At 48.1% G+C, this 27,246-nt stretch overlaps 1 protein-coding gene across 8 annotated transcripts in view; it reads right to left on the bottom strand.

Annotated features, from left to right (window-relative positions):
* TGFA (transforming growth factor alpha) overlaps positions 1-27,246 on the bottom strand; it is a 95,513-nt gene that overhangs the window by 56,772 nt on the left and 11,495 nt on the right. For 2 of the 8 annotated variants that reach the window (XM_059659501.1, XM_059659500.1), the window contains exons 1-2: positions 9,377-11,085; positions 6,416-6,469 (exon numbers count right to left, since the gene is read on the bottom strand). In XM_059659501.1, coding sequence (XP_059515484.1) covers positions 6,416-6,469; positions 9,377-9,896 — 574 coding nt within the window. In that variant the 5' untranslated portion in view covers positions 9,897-11,085. Of the gene's footprint in view, positions 1-6,415; positions 6,470-9,376; positions 11,086-27,246 lie in introns of those variants that run through there. The other 6 variants (XM_059659504.1, XM_059659503.1, XR_009447921.1 and 3 more) reach the window with 5 other exon arrangements.

The raw sequence follows: 27,246 nt of genomic DNA, 5'->3' as shown, positions 1-27,246 counted from the left end.
AGGACACACCAGAGCCTGGCTGGATTAAAACAGCCACAGGTCCCTTCATTAGTAAATAACCAGACACTCCAGGGTGATCCTCAAACTTGGCTCGGGCTCTCAGCTAACAAAGCTGATGCCTGTACCCCAAAGCCTCCCTTTCATCACAGCAAGGCTGACAGGAAAGAGGATGCTTTAAGGTGATGGCCCACGTTCCGAGGTTTGTGATTCTCTTTACCAAGCTCCGGGTGAAGGCTGGAAAGTCAGTCCTGGAACACAGACATTTCACCGACTCCCAGAACCCAGCACTGTCCAGCTGAGGAGGAGCGAGAGCTCCGGGGACGGGGAAGGGCTGCTGCCTTCAGGGGAAGGCACCTCAGCCTATAAGGATGTGTCCCTCAGCTTCTTCCCATCAGGCTTAGCACAATGTGGTTGAGGACAGAAAGTGCAGATTTCGGGGCTATATTCTTATGTGTTTTCTCAGCAAACACTACCTGTACCCATTAGTGATATACGCAGCCACCTTACCTCACACGCACTACCATTCAATATTGACATTCTCAAAAATATGCTGATTTGATATATTAAAACATAATATGTCTATCTTTCTTAGGGGAGTAGAAGGTCCTTGAGAAAAGGCCCTTTTTCTATTGTGATCAGAGCCTGGTATATAGTAAGTGCTCAATAAATATGTGATTGAATGAGTGATTCAAAGAATCAGTCTGGATTGGGGAGGCTGGCCTTTGCCTCCTCCGGGTCTGATAAGGGACTCTGCCCTGCCCAAGTCCCACGCTGCACTTTGGCACCTTGTTACCCTGTAGCCTTCTCCCCCCAACCCTGCCACAGTTGCTGGGTGACCACTAACCAAGGAAGACACACCGATCCGATTCTCCCTCCAGACTCTGAGCTAAGAGGCACAAAAGTGAGATGAGCTGCTGTTATCTTTATGGTAGGTGTGGAGTAAATGGCCGTAAACTGCCGCAGTGGAGATCTGAGCGGTCACCCTGGCTCCTGCCCTCCCCGTGGGCAGGCAGCTCAGCTTTGCCGTGGATTGTCTAAGGGTTGACTCCTTAAAAGCAACCCCCTTTTAGGCTGATGTGTGGTTGGGTCCTGCTCTTGCAGCGCAAGGTTCCTGGCAGGGATACCCTCTTTGCCAACTTCACGAATGGACCACGGCAACCAGAAGAGTGATGGATCAGCTGGAAAAACAGCCCCGCACCACGGGCCAAACAGAGTAAGATGCAACGTAACAAAGAGAATGAAAATTAGACAGTTTGGCACTTGGATTAAACATGGGAAGTCTGAATATAGTAGAAGCAGGTCTTTTCGTCAAAGAAATCCATCTTAGTAGATCAGGACTTTGTCTATGTTTATGATTGACGTTGGAATATAAAAATCACCAACATTGGCAATTGGACCCTAAGCCCTGTGATGGTGGGCCTCGTGTGTAATCCTCATGTGTATCTCCAGAGCCTAGCACAACGCCTGGTATGAGGTAGTACTTAATTATTGTGCACTAAATAAATGTAAAAATCACTAAAAGGTGGGAGAACAGTAAGGCTTCAATAGGCCTAGGTTGTTGTTGTTTTTTTAAAAAAATCATGGAGTTGTGTCACTTTTGTGCTTCTTTCAAAGATGGTGGGTGCTCTCTTCACTGAGCCTGACCTACCCACTCCACCCTCTCCTTTTCTTTGCTAAAACATCTAGACCCTTAGCTCAGTTAGTTGGCTACTCTAGTTTTCTAGCCCATTTCTGTCTTTACCAGGTAAGCTGTCTATTTACCAAAGGACATTTGTGTTTATTTCCAAGTCTGTTTGTCAGTTGTACTCATTATTGTATTTACGTAATTTAATTACTTATTACGTAAACTAATGAAATGTCTTTTCATAAGGAAAGAGCTGTGGTTTCTATTATAAGTTGAATGCTTGGGAAGACTTTCTTGATAAAGGTGAGTAGATGAAAATAACTGTGAAATTAGGAATAAATAAGAACTAGAGACCAGGTGTGTGTGTGTGTGTGTGTGTGTGTGTGTGTGTGTGTGTGCTGTGAAAAATATACAGGTCTAGAAGGATTATGGCACTTACTCTGCAAGTGTGTAAGTTCCTTCACTAAAAAAATAAAATCTGGAAATTATAAAGGTGTAATATGGGTACAGCTCCTACAAATAAAATGATGCTGAATGTCAATATAAGAATCCATCAATAATGAAAACAAGAGCCTCATGGTACAATACTGGTCCTTTCTTCATATAATGCACTCCAAAATTTCCTATTCTAAGCTATTCAATTGCATAAAAAAAGTTGGTCATGACCCACTAAAGTGACTTCGTGACTCACAGCTTGAAAAGACAATGCCTTAATGCCACTCCTTAATCTTGTTGATGGGAGAACCGAGGTGCAGGGCAATTTAAGAGGGCTCCACTAAGGTCACCCAGCTAGTGAGTCAGAACTATGGTCCCTGATTCCATATCCTCTGGCCTGTCTACTACCCTGAGCAACCTTCCTTCTGACCCAGCACAGTTTCCTTTGCAAAAAGTGGAAGGTAGCCCAGCCAGTGTGACTCAGTGGTTGAGCATCGACCCATGAACCAGGAGGTCATGGTTCGATTCCCAACCAGAGCACATGCCTAAGTTGTGGGCTCAATCCCCAGTAGGGGGTGTGCAGGAGGCAGCCGATCAGTGATCACTGTGTAGCCTCTAGCTCATCATTGATGTTTTTATCCCTCTCTCCCTCTCCCGTCCTCTTTCTGAAATCAATAAAAACATATTTGAAAAAAAAAGGAAGCTAAAATGAGGAATTGGATGACAAGGATAAATCCTCGAGCAGAATGGAGTGTCTCTCCTTTTCTGAGGTTCTACATTCCTCTAAGCATGGGAGCAAGTCCTGGCACACACAGATATATATGCTTTTATTCCCAAACTAAGACACACCAAGTCTCTTGTGCTAAAGACACATTGGACCTGTGCACCATGTACCTGGGTAGAACACGTGAGCCTTCTAATTTTAGAATAACTGCAGCTCTACATGGGAAAACTCCAGATAATGGAATGGGGAAGCAGTTTGCATTCTGAGAAGCTTTTGTTTGGCAAGATGAGCAATAAACAGATCCCTGGCTTGCTGTCTGACCCATGTTCTACCTGTTTCCCCAACAAGTAACACCTTCCAAGACTTTTTCCTATCATCTGCTTTGCCCTCCCCCTGTGCACTTCCAGCCCAAACTCGCCCTCTCCACATAGTTAAGCCTAGTGTCACCATCAAAATCTGACTACCACCTCCTCAAGCAAGCTGCTAATGGTGACCTTCCCCATGAGTGACACCACTGTGAATTTTCCGTGTTCTTTCATCACCACCACTGACACTAAATTAAGCAAGCCTTCAAACACTCCCCGATTCCATGTGGGTGGATTAGACACAGGCTAGAGGAAGGAGCAGTAGTTCAGAGGTTTAAAGAACCGCCCTGAGTACCGTGATCATGCAAGACAGATAGCAGAGGGAAGCCTGGAGCCTGGCTCCCAGGTGCCTGAGCGAGGCCCTCACCACACCCCTCAGTCATTAGCACGATCTCATGAAAACATGAGAACCAGATGGGCAGCCTGAGTACTGTGCAACATTTAGGAGGGTTAAGCAAGGAGCCACCCAACAACTTAACCGGGTGCATTCTGTCCCTTTTAAGGGACATTAAAGGGTGCTTTTTGAAGACAGGTCATAACTTCTTCCCCAGGAGGGTGTGACAGATGTTCTCAGCCGTAGGTGCTGTCACCCTCACCCTGCCTCCAGCTAATGTTTCTCTGCATGCTTTACAAATTGACAACCAACCAGATAAAATTTTTTGTCCTAACCCCCAGACTATTGATTTCACTCCTGTGTAGCCTTAGGTCATTATGAGGCTCTCATGGGTTCCCATGCTGTCTTTTCACCTGTATGGTGGGCCCTCTGAGGACAAGGACAGAGAAGGACTGTATAGTTTCAGCAAGAGAGTCTTGAAACCTGAGTGTAAAATAGCGTCTGGTTCTAAGAGAATTAAATACATGACAGTCACACTATCACTTCCCTACCTTGGGTCCAAGGCAGGCATTGCCTATGGATCACCCCTGTATTTCCTAACAGCCCCAGGGTAGCCTAATAATCCTTCTCAACAAAGCTTTCCAAGGAGTCTCCACCAATTCATTGGAATGGTCATGTGAAAAATCTTACAGGCCGTTCCTGATGCAAGTCCAACAAATGAGGAAACTAAGATCCAAATAGGAGCCAGAATAATAACTTGCTCCAGGACTTGGTAAAACTAAGACCAGCTGGGCCCAACTCCCAGGATTCCTGACCTCCAGCCCAAGGCACGCATCCCTCCAAGTCCCACCCAAAGCAGATGTCTGAGAAGCATTTATTGATGACAATAATGTCAGCTTCCTATGCCTCTGGCTTAATCTGCCCTGCACATTTGGGGATCTAAAAGAGAGGAAGACTGGAAGAAATCAATGAAACCTCAGTAAGACAAGCCAAGGTTAACTGTCAAGTAATAAGAACATGGAATTTTTTCCCCACGAGAATTACGAGAAAGCCACACGGGATCCGCCCCTATTCCTTTAAGCTCAGGTACCACCCTTGATTGGCATATGGGGTTTGCAATTTTCTCTCCATGCTGCTCCATCGAAGTGTTTGAGCTTGATCCCGAGTATGCCGGCAGTCCTGCTCCAGCACTCATTCGGAAATGCACCAAACCCCTCTTATATCCACTTATTCCTGTCAGTGCTCAGAGTGCAGAGACCTGCATATTTACACCATGGGTTGAGCCCTTGTCGCTTCTGTCCTAAAACGACCCATCTTTACACCTGAGTGGATAGTCTGGGATTCAGTAAATGAGCCCGCCAACATCCAGGGTATAAGAGGTTAAGAAGGATTCAGATGTGAAAGTCAGTCATGCAGTACATAAATGAGCACGTTTTACAAAAAAAACAGTGTTCAACTGAAAGGTAATATAAGTAGAAAGCAAAATATGAAACCATGAAAGAAAATGCAAATTAAATGAAGGGTCACAAAATTGAAAGCATCGTCATCTACCCTCCATATTTAAGAATCTAACAAAAAAAGAATCATTGTTGCTTTTGTGGTGTAATGGACTGTGGCTTTGCTCTGAAAAGTCCTTATCCGTTAGATAAAAGTAATATTCATAAGTGGGCTTTGCTTTAAAATATCCCAGCAAAGGGAAAAATAAGAAAGATGGGAGAATAGATGAAAGAAAAATAGCAGAGTGATGCTAATTATTGAAGCTGGGTGATGGGTATCTGGGGATTGATTTCACTACCATTTCGCTTCTTCTAGTATGAATGTTTCCTTAGCAAACATTAAAAATGGTTTTACATATTGAATTAGCCAAGGGTGAAACACACACACACACACACACCCCGACATTGACCTGAAATAACTAGGGAGACACAGACAGGTCAGAGGGTCACTGCAGTAACAGACGGGAGCATGCCCCATCCCCCATGCCAATGAGGGAACTGTGAAGCTGGCAGGCTCGTGCATTACTGGTATAAAAATCAGCTCAAATTCACTTGGAAAGTGGTTTGGCCATTTGTACCAAGGATCATAAATATATTTATTCTTGCTCCTGAAGATATATCCTAAGGAAAGTATCCAAAATAAGGAAAAAGCTTCTAGGCATAAAAATGTAGCATCATAACTTGAACTGAAGGCAACATAACTAATGGGGAATACTTAATTCAATTACACATGTCCATTTTAATGGAACATTGTGATATTTTAAAAGGATAAAATTTAGAAGTTTCTCGAAACATGGAACAGGCACAACTCCAAACCTTGAGTTCAAAAAGCAGGAATCAAAATAGTCTCCTCACTATGCCTCACTATTAGTGCACATGGACAAAAGTGATGTGCGAATAACGGGGTTGCTTCTGCAGCGCTCTGACCATGAGCGGTTAGCCTCCTCCATTTCCCAAACTTTTCAATCGGTTTCTCTAGGTCTTTAAAATGAAACAAGGGAAATGTAACTACAAATGACAAACCAGAGCATAACTAACCAAAGATCACCAGGTGGAGGCAGACACAAGGGCTCAGGAATCTGGGCTCTTCTTTAGATGGACTATTAGATGAGCTAGTTTCAAGTTCTCAGGGCATGCAGGCTGTTTTCCAGCACCCCTGCCCACAATGATTGTCTGAACAGAGAGATGGGAGGGGGTGAGCCCTGAGCGAGCAGGGAAATAGCTCCCTCAGGTCTGCAGTTCAGATCTCCCAGCAGTACAATCTTGGCCCTTGGGAGGCCAAGCAGAGAGCGCTCAGGGCACAGCTGGGTGTGAGCACAGCAGCAGGAGCCCCAGAGGGAAGCTTAGACCTCAGGCTCCACAAACTGGCCAAGGTCTGCTCCCTGCCCATCCCCCATGTGCCATCCCACACCAAGGGGCTGAGGGGACAGGACTCACCACTCAAGGCAGATGTAGTGTTCTCCAGGGCCTGACACACAGCCAACACAAGACCTGTGGGGGAAGAAGAGAGAGAGATAAGAGTCAGCTCAGCAGCACGTGCCTTGCAGGATTTGAGGGCAGGATTCTTTCTGGAAAGGTAAAGACTGGGTAGTTTTACAAGGCGGCCATAGGCAGGCTTGGCTACATCATTTGGGGGGCTCAGTGTGAAATGAAAATGCAGGAACCTTGTTCTAAGAGCAGGGACACTGTGCCATTAAAAGTACTAAACAGAAAGCCTTTTCCTTTCTTCCATGGTCTCTCTCTTTCCACCTGTCATGATGTTTCTTGTTTTTGTTTATACCATATAAATATTTTTATTGTGGTAATGTATATATATAAAATTTACTACTTTAACCATTTAAAGGGTAGAGTTCAGGGGCATTAAGTACATTGTTGTGCATGTCATGATATTTTTTATTTGCTATATGTCACTTCTGTCTTTGAAGTATGGGGATAGTTGCAAGGTGAGGAGAGCCCCTCACAGGCACAGGGGCCCCAGCGACAGAGTGTGCAAGGGCACGTGCGACCACCGACTGGCAGTATCCCTTCTAGCAGCATCTGGGTCAGGGGTGGGCAAACTTTTTGACTCGAGGGCCACAATGGGTTCTTAAACTGGACCGGGGGGCCGGAACAAAAGAATGGATGGAGTGTTTGTGTGAACTAATATAAATTCAAAGTAAACATCATTACATAAAAGGGTACGGTCTTTTTTTTTATAGTTTTATTCATTTCAAACGGGCCGGATCTGGCCTGCAGGCCGTAGTTTGCCCACAGCTGATCTGGGTGGATATGCAGTGACCCAGGTAGAGGCACAAAAGTCTAGTCAGTTGTTTCTTCTTTCTAAAAGCCAGGCGCCCCAACCAGAGGTGGACAGGTGACCCCCAAGGGTATTACAACCTGTGCCCCAGGATGTACTAGGTACCCGGATCAGGGATAGGGGAGAGGCTCATGCCTATCTAGCCATCCACTGACCATCATCAGGACAGCTGCCACCAAGCCCTGTCCTGAGATGCCATGGCTGCATGCACCTAACCTCAACCATTTTTGTGTCCCTATCCCACCAGGGGAAGCAGGAGGTGGGATCACATGCCCCTGTGCACACTCCATTGTCCCACTGGACTTCACTTATGAGATACAAATTTAAAGATAAAACTATCAAGAATTTCAAGGCTGCAGCCGCAGCACCAACCCCTTGCTCAGGGCCCTCTGAGCGTGAGACTGCGGCTACACAAGTCACATGCCCATGAAGCCACCCCTGTCAACGGATGACCTTGGGTGCCCAGATGTCACAGTAGCAGAGGTTTCTGGAAACACTGCAGCAAGTTTCCAATGAAAAAGGAACCTCGTACGAATTATGCAATCAGCATGAACTGAGTTACTACAATGACTTCCTAAAACTGAAATGCAAAAGATGCCACGGTGGCCGTGCAGAGTCCGGGCCACCGAGGGGTTAGCCTGGAAGGCAGATGAATCGAGTCATGCAGCAAACAAGCTCAGTTCTTCACTGTGACCCCCACCCCCCCACCCCCGCACTGCACAGGGCCACGGCAAACCCCACCATGCATGTGAGGTCTGTATTCCTCTTCCACTCGGGGGATAGACAAAGAAGCCTTGACACTCAGTGGAGAAACACGTTTGGAACAGAAAGAGCAGTCATGCTCACAGCTCTCCTTCAGGCCTTTCCCAAAGGCTCCTACGGAGGCCTGGGCCAGCTATTTGGGCTGGAACAAGAAGAGAAGATGAGTAAAATCATCCTGTCTTCCCTATGCAATTCTTTTGTGCTGCTCAATAGACACTACTTTCGGGAGCACAGCTCTTAGGCTCCCTGGACATATGTAAAAGGCTCAGTTTGTAATCCGCACACCAAGCGCTGAAGGGAGGCTTTCCTGCCAGAGCCAGAAGTCTTAGTGGTTCCACACTGTCAGCTGGGACCTGTCGCACTGACTTTGCTGGCACCGCCACCGCCACCAACCACTCAGGGCCAAAGCCAGCCAGTGACCCGTAGTAGTAGCATAACAACCGGGGATGCTTTGCATACCTCTCTGCAAGAAGTGCCACTGGCCAGTCACAGACTGTCCCTGACCGGATGAATTATCCTGCCACTTCCCTCCCTGGGCCCATATTCCGTAAGTTAGCGAGAGTCCAGTTCCTGGGCTCCACGTCAACCTCTGTGTAAGCAAAACCAAGACAAGAAAGCAAATATCGTCCAACTGCAGCCAGGACAGAGCAGAAGCATCGCTAGCTCTCCAGGGCTGGGGAAGGGCCGCCCCTCAGCCTTGGGGCCCGTTACTTGCCCCCTCTGTTCCTCCTCTGAGAGCTGTGACATAGGTGTTTTGGGAACTAATCAGAGTCTGCAAACCCACCTTGTCCCACAGATGAAAGACGCTGGGTTTTGCTTTGAAATTTGAGCAACGTGAGAAGACTAGTTCCATGGAGAGCAGCTTCTTAGTGCTCTGGGCTTCTCTCTATAAACCTGATTGAGGCACAACCCAGCTAAGGCTGTGATGAAAGGTGAGTCCTCTGCTTTCCCTTTACTATGTGGTGAGCTCCCTGAGAAGGTCCCAGACCAAAAAAAGTAGGGTCACATCTTTCACTTCTCAAATGGGTGGGTATAACTTAGTGGGCAGGTGCCAGTTCCTGTCCAGCACTTTCACATGGGTTGTCTTATGGGGTCCTCAGAATAGCCCACAATACAGGCACCTCCCCGCCCCTGGCCTTCTGGTCCAGCCTGTGGAAACGTGGTTTTACAGATGAGGAAACGGAGGCTTAGAGAGGTTAAGAAATGTGCCCAAGCTCCTGCAGCCCAATTCAAACTCAAGTCTGTCCGACTCCTCTGCCCAAGACAGCGTTTAATTACCACACACACAATAGTCCTTCCGACCACAGCCTGTCACGACACATTGGTAGGTATGTATTCACCAGTTACAGCCTCCGAAATGAGTCCAAACGACAGATTCAGCAGGTCTGGCATGGAAGCTGGAGCCCTCTCTTCTAGAGGCCACATCCGTTGCCTCTTGGGAATTTCCATGGCCTCCAATTCCCCCTCTGCGAGCAAGGTCTCCTGAGGGGCGAGGATGTGAACGTCCAGACCCCTGACGGCCAATCTACGTAAGCCCAGGTGTCCAGACCGCCGGCACCCCTGGTTGTGCTTGGAAAGCCTGGCTCTGTGAAGGCCTTCCAGAAACATGTGGCCTCTGAGGCTCAGCAGAGAACAGGAGATCCTTGCCTGGAGCACCTGTGTGGGGAGAGCACGGCCCTGGGACAGCTGCCATGCCCACTGACTGCAGGGAGAAAGGCACAGTTCAGACAGAGGCTTGTGGCCCGAAGCCGCAGGCACCTCTCGCTTGAGTTTCAAAGCTGGACCTCTCCTGCCACAGGCCACCCAGACAGCCTCCTCTGGGGCAGGAATCCTTTTAAGTGGCTCCTGCCAGCATCCCATGTCTGTTTAAATAGTTCCAAAGAGGGGAATCCCTGGATTATGGACTTAAAAAAAAAAGGTGCGAGATTGGTGAGGGGAAAACCACTCACAACGGAAGGAAAGGCTTTTGAAAGGCTGATCACCCCCACCCCACGCAGAGTGGGAACCAGACTGCCCTCCAGGAAAGACAAGGGCTGCAATGCTTACAACTCAGCTGTTAGAAAGGCAATAAGAAGTTCCAGCAGAAAGAATGTCGGGAGAGGCGAGGCTTTTAATCTCCTGAGTACACATAATGGAGCCATCGTGAAACCCACTCACAGGGGCGTCAATGGGAAATGCTGTTGAGAGGTGCTGGGCCCCCATCTCCCCTGGACCACAAAGCAGGGAGCCCACCCCCAACCCCTCTGTGCAGCCACTCACTCATGCACGGGATGGGGACCTGGGCTGTGCCTTCAGCACGGGACACCCTCCATCCTTTCCCACTCATCAGCCTGTGGCTGTCTCCTCTGTGAACACTCAGCTCTGGCGCTGGGTCACACAGCGGAGTGGACCATGCCCAGCTCTGGCCTCTGTCATAGCCAGTGTTTGCTTCCAGGCTCTTACCCACTCCACTGTGCTGATCAGCTCGCTGTCCTCTGAGAAAATCAAGAGCTCCACATCTCATCCATTTTGGGGTCCCCTAAGCCAGGTTTTCTACATAGGGGGTGAAGGTGAGGTTTTGGTGTCAGGGAGATGTGGGGAGGATGGAGAGAGATTGCAGCAGGTCCTTTGGATGAAGGATGCCCTCGAGTTAGAGGGGGTGGTGGTGAGGAAAGGCTTATGGGTAAAGAACGAATGCAGGCAGGAGGAGCAGGAGTCAGGCAAGAGAGATACAGAAAGGAGTGTGGGTGTTTGGGGGGAAGCTAGGATCCCCCTTCCTCTCCTACCATGCTTTGGGGTTGTGAGGGACAGAGCGAGGAGCTCAGGTAGTGGAGGGTGGTCCCTAGAAGGCAAGAATCCTGCAGCTCAGCATGCGGTCCACAGGGGATACCCCTGGAGCAGCCACATGGGCATGAACATATGTGTAAATGGGTCACATGGAACCCAGGACCTGCTGGTACAGGTTTTAAGGCCTCTTCCCTCAGGAATTACATCCCAACATTAAATTTTATCTGCAAACATGGCCGGATCTTAACTGCATAGCAGAAACTGCAACGTTTTATGGCTTTAACAGGCTGGTGAAGATGCTTGTTGCAGGGTAAGAACTGATTAGGAAGAAAGGTTGTAGGAGTAGGGGGGAGGCCAGGAGACCGCAAGCCCGCCCTCGTGACAATATCCACAAATGCAGAAAGCAGCCAGGGCATCCGCCATCGCCCCAGCACAGGGAGGCCAGCCCTCAGACAGGCCATGGTTGCTTTTGGAGGAGGTGACACTTCACATTTGCCCCAGCTCACAGACTCGAGTGACACTCAGTTCAGACAATGTCAGGCAAAGCTGCAGAGGAATTTGTGGCGGAACTGGCCGGACGGGATTAGGAAAACTCTGGGGATGGCGAGGAGAGTTTAGAAACATGTGACACAGGAATGAGTCACCTTGGGCAGACGGGCTCTGGACAGAGGGCTCTTTCTTTCACCATCCCAGCATCTGGATCACTGCTTTCAAAACACAGGTTGGACCCTGCTACCCAAGGAGAGAGTCTTATCGAGACGTTATTTGAAAAGATGAGTGTTGTGTTTCAGGTGGCAGGTCCTTTCGCACGGAGCAAAGAAACCAACTATGCAGGGAGGGGCAGCTTTCAGTTCCAAACCACACAAGCGAGGTCCCGACCCCTGCGCCCAAACACAGCTGTGGCAAGGGACAAGTTCACCAGGGAGACCGTTCTAGGCCAGTGGCAGGCAGTGGAGGGAAGACCACCAGAGCCTGACCGGTCTTCTGAGCTCCCTCCTCACATCGTTCAGTATAGGCTTGCCATTGTGGCTAATGGCATTAATAATAACAATAGCAGCCACATTTGCTTGACTACTTACTGTGTGCCCTGCATCGTCTGATTCCATACTTTATGCAAATCCTAAGATGTAGGTACTATTATGCTCCCATTTTAGAGGTAAGAAAGTGGAGGTACAGGAGATGAAGTGACTGGCCCAAGGTCACCCAGCTTGCAAGTGACAGACATTGCAGGCTCATATTACAGGGCCCAGATGGCTTTACTTTGTTTCTGCTTGTCCTGTGAAAGAACACAGCAAAGAACACAGAAATGCTAGAAAAGACCACCTCCTCCTCTTCTCTCCTGGACATAATCCATGTATTCCTGTGACATGGGGAACATAGCTAAAGGGGAGCCCAGAGACGAGGGTCATCCATGAATGGTGTCGCCTTTAGCAAGTCACTTCACCTCTCTCACTCACAGGTTCTTTATATTTTCAGAGAGAGAGGAAGGCAGAGAGAGACAGAACCATCTAGCGCACCAGCAAGGAGCACCACCCCTGGCCTCCTTCCAACACTTTGTAAGGTGGACCCCTTGCCTAGAGAAAGGATCAGACAATAAGAAGGTCATGTGTGTTTGTCTCAATGGGTGTGCTCAGTTGATGGTAACTTTGTCTTTCAATTTAGCACAATGACCTTTACAGCAAATATGGGAAGACAGAAGAGGTCCTAAATCTGAACCTAAAAGTGAACTAGGTTCCATCTCTACATTTCCCATGCCGTCTTCCAATTTTAGTATATGTGCTGCTGAAGCGAGCACAGTGCAGTCTTGATTTTGGCTTGATGATATATTGCAAGCTCACCATCTATGAGGGAATGCACTTGGGCCAGTGAGCTCGGGGCCCGAGGCTGCCCTTCCTAATGGCGTGGCCATAGGCAGCAAAGTCCAACTTGATGAGGCTAAGGCCTTAGGACATCATGGAAAACAAGCCAGTGCCACCTGCATGCTCATAGGTATTTTCCATGTCCCTCTCAGTATCTCTGTGGCCAGGAAAAACCAAAGTTTTCAGCATGAACCATTAGGAACAGGGCAGGGGAAGAAATAAAAGATGGGTGTCCACACTGAAACCCTCTACCATTTTCTAATTCTGACTCAGCATCTGTTATGGCAGAGCAGAAAGGTGCCTTGACATCAGACCTGGGTTCAAATCCTGACTCTGCCACTCTTTTCTTGTGAGACCTTGGCTATGTTATCCAATCTTGCTCACTCGGTGTCCTCTATGTACATAAGGATGACACCTCCTCATACAGCTACTGCAAGGATTATGAAGTGAAATGGAGTACACAAAGTCAGGGAGAAGTGGAATCTCCCGTACCACAGGGAAGGCAGATGAATATGGGGTACCAAAGGCAGCACAGAGATCCCCCGTTCCCATAGGCACTGCCTCTGCTCCCCTGCCCCAAGCACCATCTCCAACCCTGACCACTCTCCAGAGGCCTGGCCCTCAAACCATGTGTTTAAAAATAACTTCATTTGGTCTCATCCCCTGACCTGTTCCACCTCCTCCTCTTCACTTCTGGGCGGGGCTGGAGGCCCAACAGACATCATCCCTCCCTCCCTCTCCTTTGCCTGGTATCCAAGTCAAGGCCTCCTACACAACCTGCCTCCGCACTGTCCATCTCATCCATCCCCTGCATCTGCTGCCGCTGCCCCAGTTCAGGCCTCATCATCTCTCCCGCGCTATCGCAATAGTTGTCTAACTGATTTTCCTGCCAACAGCCTTTTTACTTTGCTCCTGCTGCCAGAGAGACCTTCCTGAAGCACTTGCTGGACCATAGCACTCCTTTCCTCCACTCCCTGCTCCTCCACCATGGGCTCCCTGCTCACAGAACCCAGTCCAAGTCCCGAGCAGAGATTTAAGGTGCAGGTCTGGGTCCTAACCCCCATTTCCACCTGCTCTTCCCACCACTCCCATCAGGCACTGTCCCCCTTCCTTGCACATGACTTGCCCTCTCTCAGAGCTTGGTGCCTTGGGTTCACACCACTGGGGACCTGACAAGTCCTTGCAGCTGTGCGATATTTGCTTCACTGCCTGAGCCTTGGTTTCCTTCACTGTAAGAAGACAGAAAGCTATCCAGCTCCTGCACAGGGTTAGAGAAGAAATGAGGGGACACATGAGAAATGTGCAGTATGTTGGGTGGCACACCAATGGTAGCTGCTAGAATAGAGAGTTACCATGAACATGTATTGTGCCGATCTCTCAAGTTGGCAGGCCCCTCCCTCTGCCCATGGATATCGAATTTGCCTCTCAAAGCTTTACTCAAACATCAGAAATAATCATTTCTTTGGAGAAGTCCTTATTTGATTTGCCTTGTAGTTCAAAAGTTTTTACATCTGACCTCTAGTGTGGTCAGGAACGGTGCCTTACTCATATCTACCCTCACACCTGGCATAACACCTACACCTTAGTTAGGTTTTTGGAACTGAATTTCCCTAAGAGGTCACAGAGTTGGAGGGGGTGAGTATTGAGAGTGTGCACATGGGGAATAAAAACCCCCCAGCTGATCCTTGGTAATTCACTCCTCACATCTATCCTAGACCCCCACAGCTCTAAGCTCTAAGTCTTGGTTCTTATTCTGATTTCAGTGGAAATGAAGAACACTTGAACCCTGGCATGCATTCATTCAACAGGTGCTCACTGAGCACCCACCACATGGCAGACACAGTTCTCGGTGCTGCTGAGATAGCAAAGGACTAACAGTTCCTTCTCTCATGTCTGCAGTGCACTTGTCCCATGGAAACGAATCCTTCCAATTCTTGGAAACCATTTATGTTGTCCTCCGTTACAAATGTCGGGCTGCACCACCATTCAGACGGGTGGTGAGTTAAAATGCGCCTTCTGTTTCAACAATGATGTTAATTAGTCTCGCTAGCATGGAGAGAGGGCCCTGGGAGTGTGGAGAAGTGTCGTCCTTCTGAGCTGGGAGTGCAGCTGCTGAACCGCGTGCCAAGATGATCCTCAGTTGTTTCGTCACTGATAAGATGACCCCTGAAACGTTTTTTCTTTTCAGATCCTTAGCTCATTTTGTAGGCGCTTCTGAAAACTTTATGAGAAAACAGGAAGACCTGCACCTCGGACCCCAAGCAGGGGAAGACAGAGGGTGTGATAAGGGGTGTAGGGCTCATTGAATGGCTTGGAGCTGGAGGTTGCTGAGCACTACATCTTCAGGGGCTCCTCAGGCAAAGGCAGGACTTGCCACAAGTTTACGATCCAGATGAGGAGACACAACGGAAGCAAACACACTAACTTGTGTTCTGTGAATATCCACCCAATGTGAGTACCTGGCTCAGGTCTCCTAAGTACACTCGCTAGTGTTTTCACGCCTAGAAAACGCTCCTGATGCCCTGACCTCACTTCTAACCAGTCTTCCAGGCCCAGCTCGACCCCCATGTCCTCCACACGCCCTGCTGACCACTCCAGCAGGGAGCATTCTCACCTTTCACCTACTGACCCCTGTCAGCAGCAGGGCAGGTGCATAGCCCACCCCAGTCACTCACATGGGTCTTCCCTGTCCCTCTCAGCCCAGACCTCATTTCCCACCATCAACTCAGGAGAACCGATTACTATCTTTCTCTCCCCACTTCAAGGGGCAAATGAGAATATTTATAAAATGCTTGGAGTTCTGTAGAGTCGAGGGCCTAATTAATGCCCAGGACTGACACCACATGCATCAGAGAAGTGTTTCAGCCGTAAAGGAAGATGACATGTGCTCTTTTGACTTCCAGGAAAGTGTGCAAAAAAATAAATGACTAAATAAAAAAGCCTCGAGACCCTCGCAGGAGGAGGTTGGGTGCTGCCTTACTGAGATATCTTTGTTTCTAAGGACCAGAAAGTGATACAATACACCTCTCCTCGCCATTCTCCCCAACTCCCCACCCACCTGAAAGCCTTACAGAACAATGCGGTCTACTGATCTGGTGGTCTGAAAGGACCCTTGCCAATAATGCCAATAGCATACAGGGGCAAATGATCTCTTCCAATCAAACAGTTAACCAGGATGCACTGGGCATCTCCTCTGGGTGAGGAAGGCCTGGTGACTGATCTCACTCCCCCACATCTACGCTACACCCTTTTTTGTTCGGAGGCAGCAGTCATATCTGCAGCAGAGTTAACGCCTTATCAAAGACCTGGACCAAGGGCTGGGTCCTGAGTCAAACTTCCTCTTCCGCAAGGCCTGCTCCTGCGCTGGCGGGCTGGGGGCCCCCGTCCAGAGGTTGCAGAGCAGCAGGGCAAGTATCTCGGGCTAGCTGGAGTTCCCTGGCCACTGAATCACCAACAGGCTGTACCAGGGCTGAGCTCCAAGGTCGCAAGAAGCTGGGCCAAGCCGAGGCGCTCCGAAACCCTGTTCCAGCTGACTGACAGAGTGGAGGCATTAAGTCCCTTGTGGAAGGGACTATGCTGGACACTCCCAGAGCCCCAGAGGAAAGAAGGGGTGGGATGTATACTGAAGATAAGGCCAGGATAAAGCGGTAGACACAATGGCTCTATGTGCAGGGCCCAGGCCCCTCAGCACTGTGAACCAGTGAGCCGAGACCCGGCTGCCAGGAAATTCAGGAATCCAAGGCCAGCTCTGGAAGAGCCCACTGCATGGTGCAAGCCCCTCCCCGTCCAGGGAGGCCCATTGGGCGCATCTCAGCTTCCCCTGGCCGTGTGGTGGCCCCAGAATCCCCATCCTCTGGTCAGCAGGGCTTTGTCTGTGCAGACATCAGACCAGCAGAGTTAGCTTCTCAGCAGAACCAACCAAGCCAGGCAAATCCATCAGCCCCGTCAAGGCCATATGTAAACATCACTTACTACAAGTGGCTTGGAAGTAGGCTACGAGCAGGGAGGAGGTAAAAAAATAAGCAATCTTTGACTTCTGCCCCACTTCCTCCATGTGAATAGCTTAGTAATGACAAACTCACCCCTTCCCCCGCTCCACTCTGGGCAGCCCCGGAGCCACCCTGCAGAAGGTACTGTGAAACTTGGGGTTTGGGCTAAGATAAATACCTGTGTGACTTGGCAGAATTTCAGATCAATGCGGCACCAGCCTGCGGGGGTGGGGAGGTGGGGCCAGAGGGGACAGTGATGCCCGAATGCTGTCAGGTTTCCCCTGTGATCTGTGTCTTCAGGGGTGGCCACAGAACACCCCTGTGGAGAACTCATTTGACTAGATAAGGGCCACTGATTGAGAAGCAAGGTTCAAGCAGAGGAGACAAGTTTCCAGAACTCCAGATTTTTAAGAGTTAAGGGGAAAACACTGTGAAGTTCCGATAACCCCACATTTCTCAACCCACATCATGCTGCCAACTGGGACAGTGTCTATGTTCTTTTTCTTGGGCCCTGGAAGTGAGGGGCAGGAGGAAGAGGAGAAGGAAGAGAAAGAGGAAGAGGAGGTGGAGGAGGAGGAGGAAGAAGAAGAAGAGGGCGAGAAGGAGGAAGAGGAGGAGAGCGTGGGTGAGAAAGGGCCTGAGTGACAAGTGCAGGTAGCAGCTGCTAAAAGGGCCTGGATGAGGAGTGGGCAGGAGGTGCTCAGACTGGCCTCCTTTCACGGGGAGACCCTGCTACCCTGAGCCCTGACAGGAGAGGCACTGCTGGCACTGCCTCCTAGGGAACATCTGGAAACCGGTGAGGGTAGTTTTTTTTGAGGGTAGTTTTTGGTTGTCACAATGACTCAGGGGCACTCCTGGTATTTAGTGGGTGAGAGCTGGAATGCTAAATTGCTGTAATGCACAGGACTTTGTCCTGACTAAGATGCTAATAGTGCACTCTGTTAAGAAATTCTGGACCCCAACAGGGAAAGTCTCTTCAACCGCAAGCCATTCAGCCTCAAATGAATGGGCAGAAGCACCCCAAACTCACGGGAAAGGGAACAAGCTGGCAGTCACATCAACAGACAGGGCCACTCATCAGAGCCTTGCAAACGGTCTCGGGGAAGCTTGTAGAGCAGGGGTGGGAAATCTTTTCCCTGCCAATCTCTTCCATTTGGATATTTATACCATCATTCGCAGGCCATACAAAATTATCAACTTAAAAACTAGCCTGCTGTACTTGGTCAAACATTTGATTAACTCACCTCTAATGCCTTGGCAGTCAGACCAAATGATTTCAGGGGCCATAAGGCCCCGCGGGCCAGACGTTCCCTACCCCTGTTGTAGGGTAACCACGGTGATCAGCCTGCCCTCAGTTAACTGGGATGCTCCCTTCCCCATTCAGTAATTCCCTCTTTTCTTATGTTCATCTGTCTGTCTCTGTATTAACCCAAAGTATTTGGGTTGCACAATACAAAGCCCGCCTATAAAGTAACGAGACCGACAAGCCACAAACAAACCCACTCCTAGTCTTTTACGGTCATGAGGTGCCAGAGAGACTCCCAGGAGGCCCGAGAGGGAGGGAACTGACCAGAGAGGTGATGCATTCAACTCTCTTGGGCCACCTGCCCGATTTTAGGCCCCTGATGTATTTCCCTCAGAGCAACGCAAGTTCTTCTGGTAGCAAAACTGTTCATGCATGCCCCCAAAGCACTTAGTTGAACGGGGAGAGTCTCGTGGACTGACACAAACCAGTGAGGGGCAGGCCCCACCGTTTTGGTGCAGGGAGCATCAGATTCCTTTCAGTGGTGTCACCTTAAAGCATTTGAAAGGAAGACAAAAGTCCGGGGAAGACACAGTAGCTCTTGCAGGGAAAATGGGAGTGGACCCCGCGCCCCCCCCCCCCTCCTGCTCCTGTACCTACTCGCTTCTTTGAAGACAGGTAGAGATGAGAAACAAAAGAGCAGAAGGAGCAGGAAAAGGGGAAGCTTCTGCCAGCATGGTTTAGCTCTAGCAAGAATAGGGGGACGACAGGAAGAAGAATGTGGGTGGCAGTTCTGCACGTTTAAGGGGTGCAGTGAGAAAAGGGTCTTAGATTATTACCATTCAGGGTATTATTGAAGCATTGTTTAGGAGAACCAGGCTCATCTCAAAGAGTGGGGTAGGAACCAAATACAATGGATACAATGGTGCAGCCTCCTTGGAGGGCAGTGTGGTGGTTTCTTACAATACTAACCACAGTCTTACCATGTGGCCCAGCAACTGAGCTCCTTGGTATTTATTCAAATGATTGAAAACTTATGTCCACAGAAAACCTGCACTCAAATATTTGTAGCAGCTTTATTCATAATTGCCCAAACTTGGAAGTAACCAAGACATCTTTCTGTAGGTGAGTGGATAAACTGTGGTACATCCAGACAATGGAGTACTACGCAGCAATGAAAAGAAGTGAGCTATGAAGCCATAAAAAGACATGGAGAAACCGTAAATGCATATTACTAAGTGAAAGAAGCTACTCATAAAAATCTATGGACCAAGACTCTGTGATTCCAATTATATGACATTCTGGAAAAGACAGTAAAAAGATCCGTGGTTTCCAGGGGCTTGGAACGGGCGGGGGTGGGGGGGGAGGGAGAAGGAAAGGTTATCCTTTAGGGCAGCAGTTCTCAACCTGTGGGTCGCAACCTCTTTGGCGGTCGAACGACCCTTTCACAAGGGTCGCCTAAGACCATCCTGCGTATCAGATATTTACATTACGATTCATAACAGTAGCAACATTACAGTTATGAAGTAGCAATGAAAATAATTTCATGGTTGGGTCACAACATGAGGAACTGTATTTAAAGGGCCAGAAGGTTGAGAACCACTGCTTTAGGGGAAACACCGGGGATTGTAAGGGCAGTGAAACTATTCTGTGTGACACTACAATGGTGGATACAGGCCATTTTGCATTCGTCAAAACTTATAGAATACACAATGCAAAGAATAGACCCTAATGTAGACTAGGGGCTTTAGTTCACACTTAACTCTAGTTAAAAAACATTACTTTTAGTTAATAATAATGCACCAATATTGACCCATCAATTGTTGCAAACGTGCCACACTAATACAAGATGTTAATAATAAGGGGAATTGTGTGGGGGTGGATGAGGAAGTATATAGGAACTCTGTACTTTCCCCTAAATTTTTCTATAAACCTGAAATTGCTCTAAAAATGTCTATTAAAACCCCCAGCTGATAACAATTACAACCCTATGAGGCCATATTATTTTCTCCACGTTCTGAATTGTCGAGTCTTACTGTTTCCCTAAGTCCAAGTACAACGTCTTTCTCCTAGGAAGGCCAAGCTGGCACAAGCAGCTTGGGCTGGACTTTTCTGGAAAGACAGGAGACACTGTGAAGCCTCCCATGGAGCCATGGCTCTGGGCATCATCGCTGCCCCATCAGCTTGGCAGAGTATAAAGACAGACAACAGGGCTAAATTCCTGACCAGCCTCTGCCATCACTGTGAATCCTGGCCAGCTGAAAACTTGCTAGGAAGTACAAGGAGCACACTGATTTCTCCTCTGCTGTGAAATGTGCTGCAGGGATGTGCTCACTAAACGTTGACAGTGGCTCCCAGGAGGGGCAAGGGCCAGCTTTGTCAGTGGCTGATCTGACTGGGCTGGGCTGCCGTGTACCCTGCGCCTCCCTCTCAAACAGGGAGCATGTCCGACGAGAGAAAGCAGGGGAGAATCACGTTCCCTGTGGAAACAGGCTGGGGAGAAGGCAGGGTACGGGACTGGAGGGGAGGGAAGGGAGGAATAGTGGGTGAGGGGTCTTCAAAACAAGTCTTTCAACCGAGAGGTTGACAGGCACAGCCAGGAGTCTAAGCAGCCTCCGAAACAACCAAGGAAACCCAGGACCCGGTTTCAGGGCAACTGGCCTTGCTTCTGTGGCCCCTCATGTAAAATAGATGATGTTTCCCAGTGGTTGAGCATTAACTTATAAACCAGGAGGTCACGGTTTGATTCCAGGTCAGGGCACATGCCCGGGTTGTGGGCTTGATTCCCGATCATGCAGGAGGCAGCCAATCAATGATTCTCTCTCATCATTGATGTTTCTATCTCTCTCTTCTCCCTTCTCCCTTCCTCTCTGAAATCAATAAAAATATGTTTCAAAATAAAATAAAATAATATAGATGACGTTTCCTAGATGTGCTGTCTCTCAGAGAAGGACAAGTTATGAATACACTTTTCAATCTGTTGTCAGCCATTGTTAGCTCTGAGACTGAGGGAGCAGAATATAAGAGTTGCTAGAAAGATGGGTTCATCCAGTTGCTTGACCTTCCAGCTGTATGCTCCCCAGTAGGTGTCAAGCACAGCCTTCATCATAACAAAACGAAGCTGCAGTTAGAGAACTTTCCCATCCTCCTCTCCCGTCTTCTTACACTTCAGGCAGGAAAGGAACGGAACAGAACTGGGGGCTGTTTAAGTGTTCCACATCCTCCTTCTATGAAAACCTATGAGCAAGGGAATGAAGCAAGCAGCTCACTCCTCATCCCCAGCTCTGTCACAACCTGACATTTTATTGTATGTTTGTTTATTTTCTGTCCTTTGGGGATCAAGTGGGGGTGAGCGAGAGGTGGTGTTTTCTGGTTTGCTGCATTCTCGGTGCCCAAACAGTGCCTGACACAAAGACAGCTCTCAACAGGACTTGTTAAGTGAATTCAGTTCCGTTTTGAGTCAAACCTACCTAGAGGTGTTTGGGAATGTGAACCAAAGAAGGCAATATCTGGGTAGCAAAACTTTACAAGGACTTTGTGGAATCTAGGTTCTTTATTCTGGAATAAGACACCATGAACACTTGTGTGTGATGACAGATCTCCAAGAAATAATGCAGACACTGGAAACGTGTGTGTGTGTGTGTGTCTCTCTGTGTGTGTGTGTGTGTGTGTGTATGTATGTGTGTAGATCAATAGAGTCATTGTGGATGTTTTTTTTTGTGAACTGGTGACATCTAACAGAGACCTGGATAAATGTGGGGAACCAGTCATGCAAATATCTGGGGGACAGCATCCAAAGGTAAAGAAACAGCAAGTGCAAAGGTCCTGTGGTAGGAGTGAACTCAGCCTGTTCAAAGAAGAACAAGGAGGCTGGTGTGGCTGGAGCAGGATAGTGGTGGGAAATGAGGCTGGAGAGATGCCAAAGCAGACTTCTCTCATGGGGAGCACTAGGAATCTGAATTTTATTTTAGGCTGAGCAGCTACTGGAAGGTTTTGAACAGAGGAGCAATATGTTCGAAGGGCTCACTCAGGGTACTGAGAACAGATGAGGCCTTACCAGAGGCAAAACTGGAAGTGGAAGGAGTGAAGATGAGACTACTGCAGAAGTCCGGGTGAAAGATGAGGGGCAGTGGGGAAGGATGTGAGAAGTGGTCGGATGTAGAATATAACATAATCAGAGCTGACAGGACTCACTGAACTTGGGGGGACTGAACATGGGAGGCGGGCTTTGGTCCTGTTCCTTCAGGGATCTGCTCTCTTTACTCCATCTTCATCTCTACCATTCCCCTCCTCTTCTCCTTCCCAGGCCTTCTTCAACTTTCAAGGCCAGTTCAAACATCAATGTCTTCAAAAACCTTTCCTGACCACTCATCTCTCCCAAAAAATTAAAAAGCAAACAAATGAATAAACATACCAGAACACAGGCCTGGAGAAATCCATTAGCAGGCTGAATGCCCACAAGGGTCAAATCCACACAGTCTTATCTTGGTCCTGATGATCTCAAACTTCTCTAAAGAGCTCTTACTAAAATCCCGCCCAGGGTTTACCCACTGCCCTTGAGATCCTCTGGGATGCCACAAGCTAAAATGAAGGTCCTTCCCCGGGTCAGCTCCAGGCAGGTCCTAAGAATCTCAGTATAAGGTAACCCCGGACACACCCGGGAGACACACAAGGAGCCAAGCAAACAGGCTCTGGGCTGACCTGGGACCAGAACATGTGCATGTTGCAAATGTACAGACTCAGAGGCTATTCTCTGCTCCAGGTTTCTCTGCACCAAATGCCCTGCTTCTGCAGCAACCTCTTATGGGCCTGCGGGCACAGCCTAGCTCTCTCCTCTCCTCAGAGCACCCCCCACCCCCTCCTACCCACCTTCACACCCCCCACCCCATGATGCCTGTGGGAGAGAACTGAACAGACAGCGGCCCTCACTGAAGCAAGCGTAATGATCCTAAGTTGGCCACTCAGCTGAGCATTCAACACGCCACGTATCCTCTTGGAAAAGGAGTCCTTCCCTCGAGGACAGGTAGAAGTCAGTGTTCCGTGTGAATCAGGAGGCAGCCAGAACACTCTTGCTGATAACTCAACAAGGGCCCCAGACCGGCTGACCTGAGTCACCACAGAGCTTCGTCACCCAGCATTAGCTGTGGTTTTCTGCTTCTTATTTTGAAGGGAGGCAAACACCCGTGTCCTGAATGATGACAGGCCATACCAGTCCACACCCTCAGAGGCTTCTTGCCTTGCTGGGATGCTAATCCTGCCTAACAGGACTCCGTAACACTTCTATGGTTATGGTATTAGGTTTATGGAACACCTTTTAAAAATCAGAGTAGTGTGTTAAAAAAGGGCATGAAATGTAAGTGACATAAGTGGTATGTATCATTTTCAACCAGTTCCTTGAAAACACACATCTTTTTCTCATTCTTAAAGTGTCCTACCATCTCCAGCAAGAATCAAATACAATGCACATGTATCACCCCATCCACACTCAGCCCGAAGCAGACATTACTAATTGATCACAGTACTATTCCCACAGGTGCAGCCTTAAATCCTTCTGAACAGCCACTTCCAAGTAATCGCAGTTGACCTAGAAAGTGGTACCATTTCCCATTTCTGCTCCTGTAACATCTGTTGCTACGTCAATGAAGTTTTGGAAATGAGGGTGGGAGGAGGAAGAAAGAAGTGAAGAGAGAAACTGGGGGTAAATTATTTGCCATTAATAAAGACGTATTTGTCAACCACTCAATGTTAGGTTTTTAGCAAGGCACCGCCGAAGTTGAGAATAGGAGCAAAAAAAAGAAAAGGCCCACGAAGTAGGAAATGAAACCTCTACATGAAACGCACACACTCTCACACACAATTACTGTCAATGGAGCAAGAGGCCATCCAGGAGCACCGTTGGTATGACGACAAAATCAAAGTGGGTTCCCTTCCCCCAGCATAAAGGAGGTAGAACCTAAGAATATCAATACTATTTCTACCCAATTTCTCCGCCTCCTCAAAGCCAAAGGTTTTTATATAAACAAAGCCCCAGATTTTCAGGAAATGTCTGCTGTGAAGCCTCTGGAAAAGCTAGCTCATCAGGTGTTAAACAGCCCAGGTGAAAACAATGACTGAACCATGTATGAAAGAGGCTAAAGTGGAGAAAACCAAGGACCATATGTAGGTGGGTAGTTCAGGACAACCTAGTTTTCTTTAATGCTTTCTATTGGGAGCCTAAACATGCCTTTTCACAAAAGTTAATGACTGTTATCTTCAAGGCCAAACAGTGAGGCCGCTCACCCACATTTGCTCGGCTCAGCACGCAGTGGAGTCAGATGACATCACAGCCCCCAGAGGGCCTTCCTGGCTGAGCCAGAACCCGGCTCTGGGCTGTGCCGTCTTCAGGGGTGACGACCACGCACATAGGAGAGAGGGGTTGACTCTCTCTCCCAATCACAGGCCAGCTGGTACCCGCCTTGCGTAATGGTATATTCCACGGAAGGCACGTATCATATCCCATTTTCTGGCATAATAAACATCCCCACACTCCTCTCTGGTTCACTTCTCAAGGCTGGGAACTCAGATAAACTGTCCATCTGCAGGGCAAGCCTGTGGGGCTCTCTGCAGAGGGAGCTGCCTCTCAGACAGATCGTCTCTACCCTTGGCCTGGGAACAGTCACCCCTGGCGCAGAACCCTGTCCCTGCTTCAGGCAGCTCCTCTCAGAGAAGAGCAAACAGCCGGAAAGCGTTGTTCCCTGATTAGTAGGTGAAGCCCATCTTGGGAGGATGAAGCACATTTATTTTCTTTTCTGCTGGGAAAGAGCAGGCTCATTTCACCAAAGACTTTTCCTTGTCATTACTGAACAGCTCCTTGCAATTCTGGTTCCTTGGGTTCTGAGTTGCAAGCTGAAAAGATGAAGGAATTTTGACCCATAGGGACTGTTCTGTTCCGAAAGGTTAAACCTTTCTTTCTCCAGCTGAATGTTACAACTAAGAGCATCAATCAAGAAAGAAATGTTTGATAGTGGGCCACTAGATATTAGGTGACGCAAGTGAGGATCAAGAAAGCCTGTGGGGCAGTGTGCAGAAGCCCCGTGGAAAACACAGGCAAGCACTCAGCTCTGAGAACAACGGAATTTCTATAAGGAGCTACTATCTGTGTATTTAAACCTCAGAAGATAATTTAGTTTCCTGGCTCCCTAAAACATCAGCATTTCCTCCCCATGGGCCAGCAGGATGGGCTGTTACATAACTACCAAGCAGTCAATACTGGGGGGAGGGGTTTGAGGGGCACTTCAGTGGAGGCGATCCACTTTAAGCAAACCAATTACGGGGAGATTACTATAGAAAAGGATTATCAAATAAGGTCCTTTAATTAAGACACTGATTTTTAAAACCTACATTTTTTTTCAGCCGCTCACTCATTGCAAAGGAGGTCCGTCCCACTGGCTGTTTCACGTGTTCGTTAGTGATACAGTTTGCCAATGCGTACAACACCTTCATCTTTACCTAAGGGGGAGGAGCACCTTTAATAAACATGGGTAGAATCTAACACCTGAGGATCCAGATATTAAACTATCTGTTCAGAGGTGCATGGGTCATCAAAAAATGCTGCCACTGCATGAAGAAAGTCCCCATGGACAGGTGAAACCAGAAATGCTATTTTGTTCTGATCAGCTACTCCATCAAGTCAATGGAAATGCCTGTGCTTTTTTGTGGGTACATGTCATTGCTAAAGTTGGGGGTGAAGAGTCAAAGTAAGCCAGCTATTAGCAAATGTGCTAACCCAGATTCTATCTTTAGTGGGACTGTGAGGAATTAAATGTGTTAAAGTAAAAGTGTTAAAGACCCTGCCATGTTCCGCTAGTATTCAGGGGAATGTCACCTGGGGAGGTGTGGAAGCAGGGTGAGGAGGAGGTGGAGCCAGCACCCTAGTAGAGGGCTTTAGAGACTACAGTTCACGTGCTGTGACTTTCAGGCATAAATGGAAGAGATCATCCTTTAAAACAACACCCTTTAAAAAATTTATGGCAGAGCCCAACCAACATGGCTCAGGGGTTGAGTATCAACCTATGAACCAGGAGGTCATGGTTCGATTCCCAGTCAGGGGCACATGCCTGGGTTTCGGGCTCAATCCCGTGTGGGGCATGCAGGAGGCAGCCAAAGATTCTCTTTCATTATTGATGTTTCTCTCTCTCTCTCCCTCTCTCTTCCTCTCTGAAGTCAATAAAAATATATTTTAAAAAAATTATGGTAGAAATGCCAACAGGCATCCATTAATGAATTTCTTATTAGAGGTTCCCTGGTCACAATAAAAAATGTCAGGTAGCACAACTCTTGTGATCTTCTGTCTTCTGAACATCTGAAGTCTTGACCAAAGGAGAGAAAAAAACAAAACAAAACTCTACCACACTCATTTCTTTATGATATTTCACAGTGTTGGAAAGTAATAAGATTTCTTTTTAGCCAGCATGACACTTACACGCATGGAAAGTACTCTCAATATGGTAAATATTTAGGGGAGTGGCTGTCTGAAAATCTGATGACGTTGAGCCTAATGTCTGCTGCAAAATGGCACTCTCCCTCCCATGTGAGTGACTCCAGACACCTCAGCATCCAGTCTTCCATGACCGACACGGAGAAGCACACTAGTGAGATGGCTAGATCAGCGGGCAAGGATTCTGGGTTCAAATCCTAATTCTGCCACTTGCCGACTATGGGAGCTTGGGTGAATTACTTTACATTTTGTGCCTCAGTTTGCTCATCTGCAAAAATAGGGATAATCATATCTCATAGGATTTCTAGATGGGTTAAAGGAGTTTGTGAAATACATAAAGCATTTAAAGAAATTACCATATACAGGCACTGTGCTAAGTGATGGCCATTATCTCCTCAAAGAGTACCTTGCCCTGTCATACCACGAGCCCTCTTCTTGAGCCCTAGGTGCCCGCTGTATAGCTCATCATATTGTGAAAAACTATGTGTCTGCTTCTGCTACAAGCTATGAAAAATTCAGGGGCAGGGCACAAGAGCTAGGTCACGGCCCTCTGCATTAATATCACCAAACCCTGCAGAGAATCTGCACAATCCATGCATAAAATAAGTAATTTCAACAAACAAATAAACAGCATCCCTCACTTTGAGCTGATGAATCCTATTTTTGTTATTCAGCCCATTAGCTCTATAATACAGCATCAAGTGAATAAAGTGGCTACCATTGGTGAATTAAGAACCACATTACATTAGCTCCAAGCCTACAAAAATCACAACTGTTTGCTCACTTGGAGGTAGTCTACATGGGATGACAGTGGAGGTACTCCGAATGCCTCTGTTATTACTGTTAAAGAAAAAAAAAGAGTCCTGCCTTTTATCAG

This window comes from Myotis daubentonii, chromosome 12 (assembly GCF_963259705.1).
Source record: "Myotis daubentonii chromosome 12, mMyoDau2.1, whole genome shotgun sequence".
NCBI classification, from domain to species: Eukaryota; Metazoa; Chordata; class Mammalia; order Chiroptera; family Vespertilionidae; genus Myotis; species Myotis daubentonii.
This window is presented reverse-complemented; position numbering and strand designations above follow the sequence as displayed.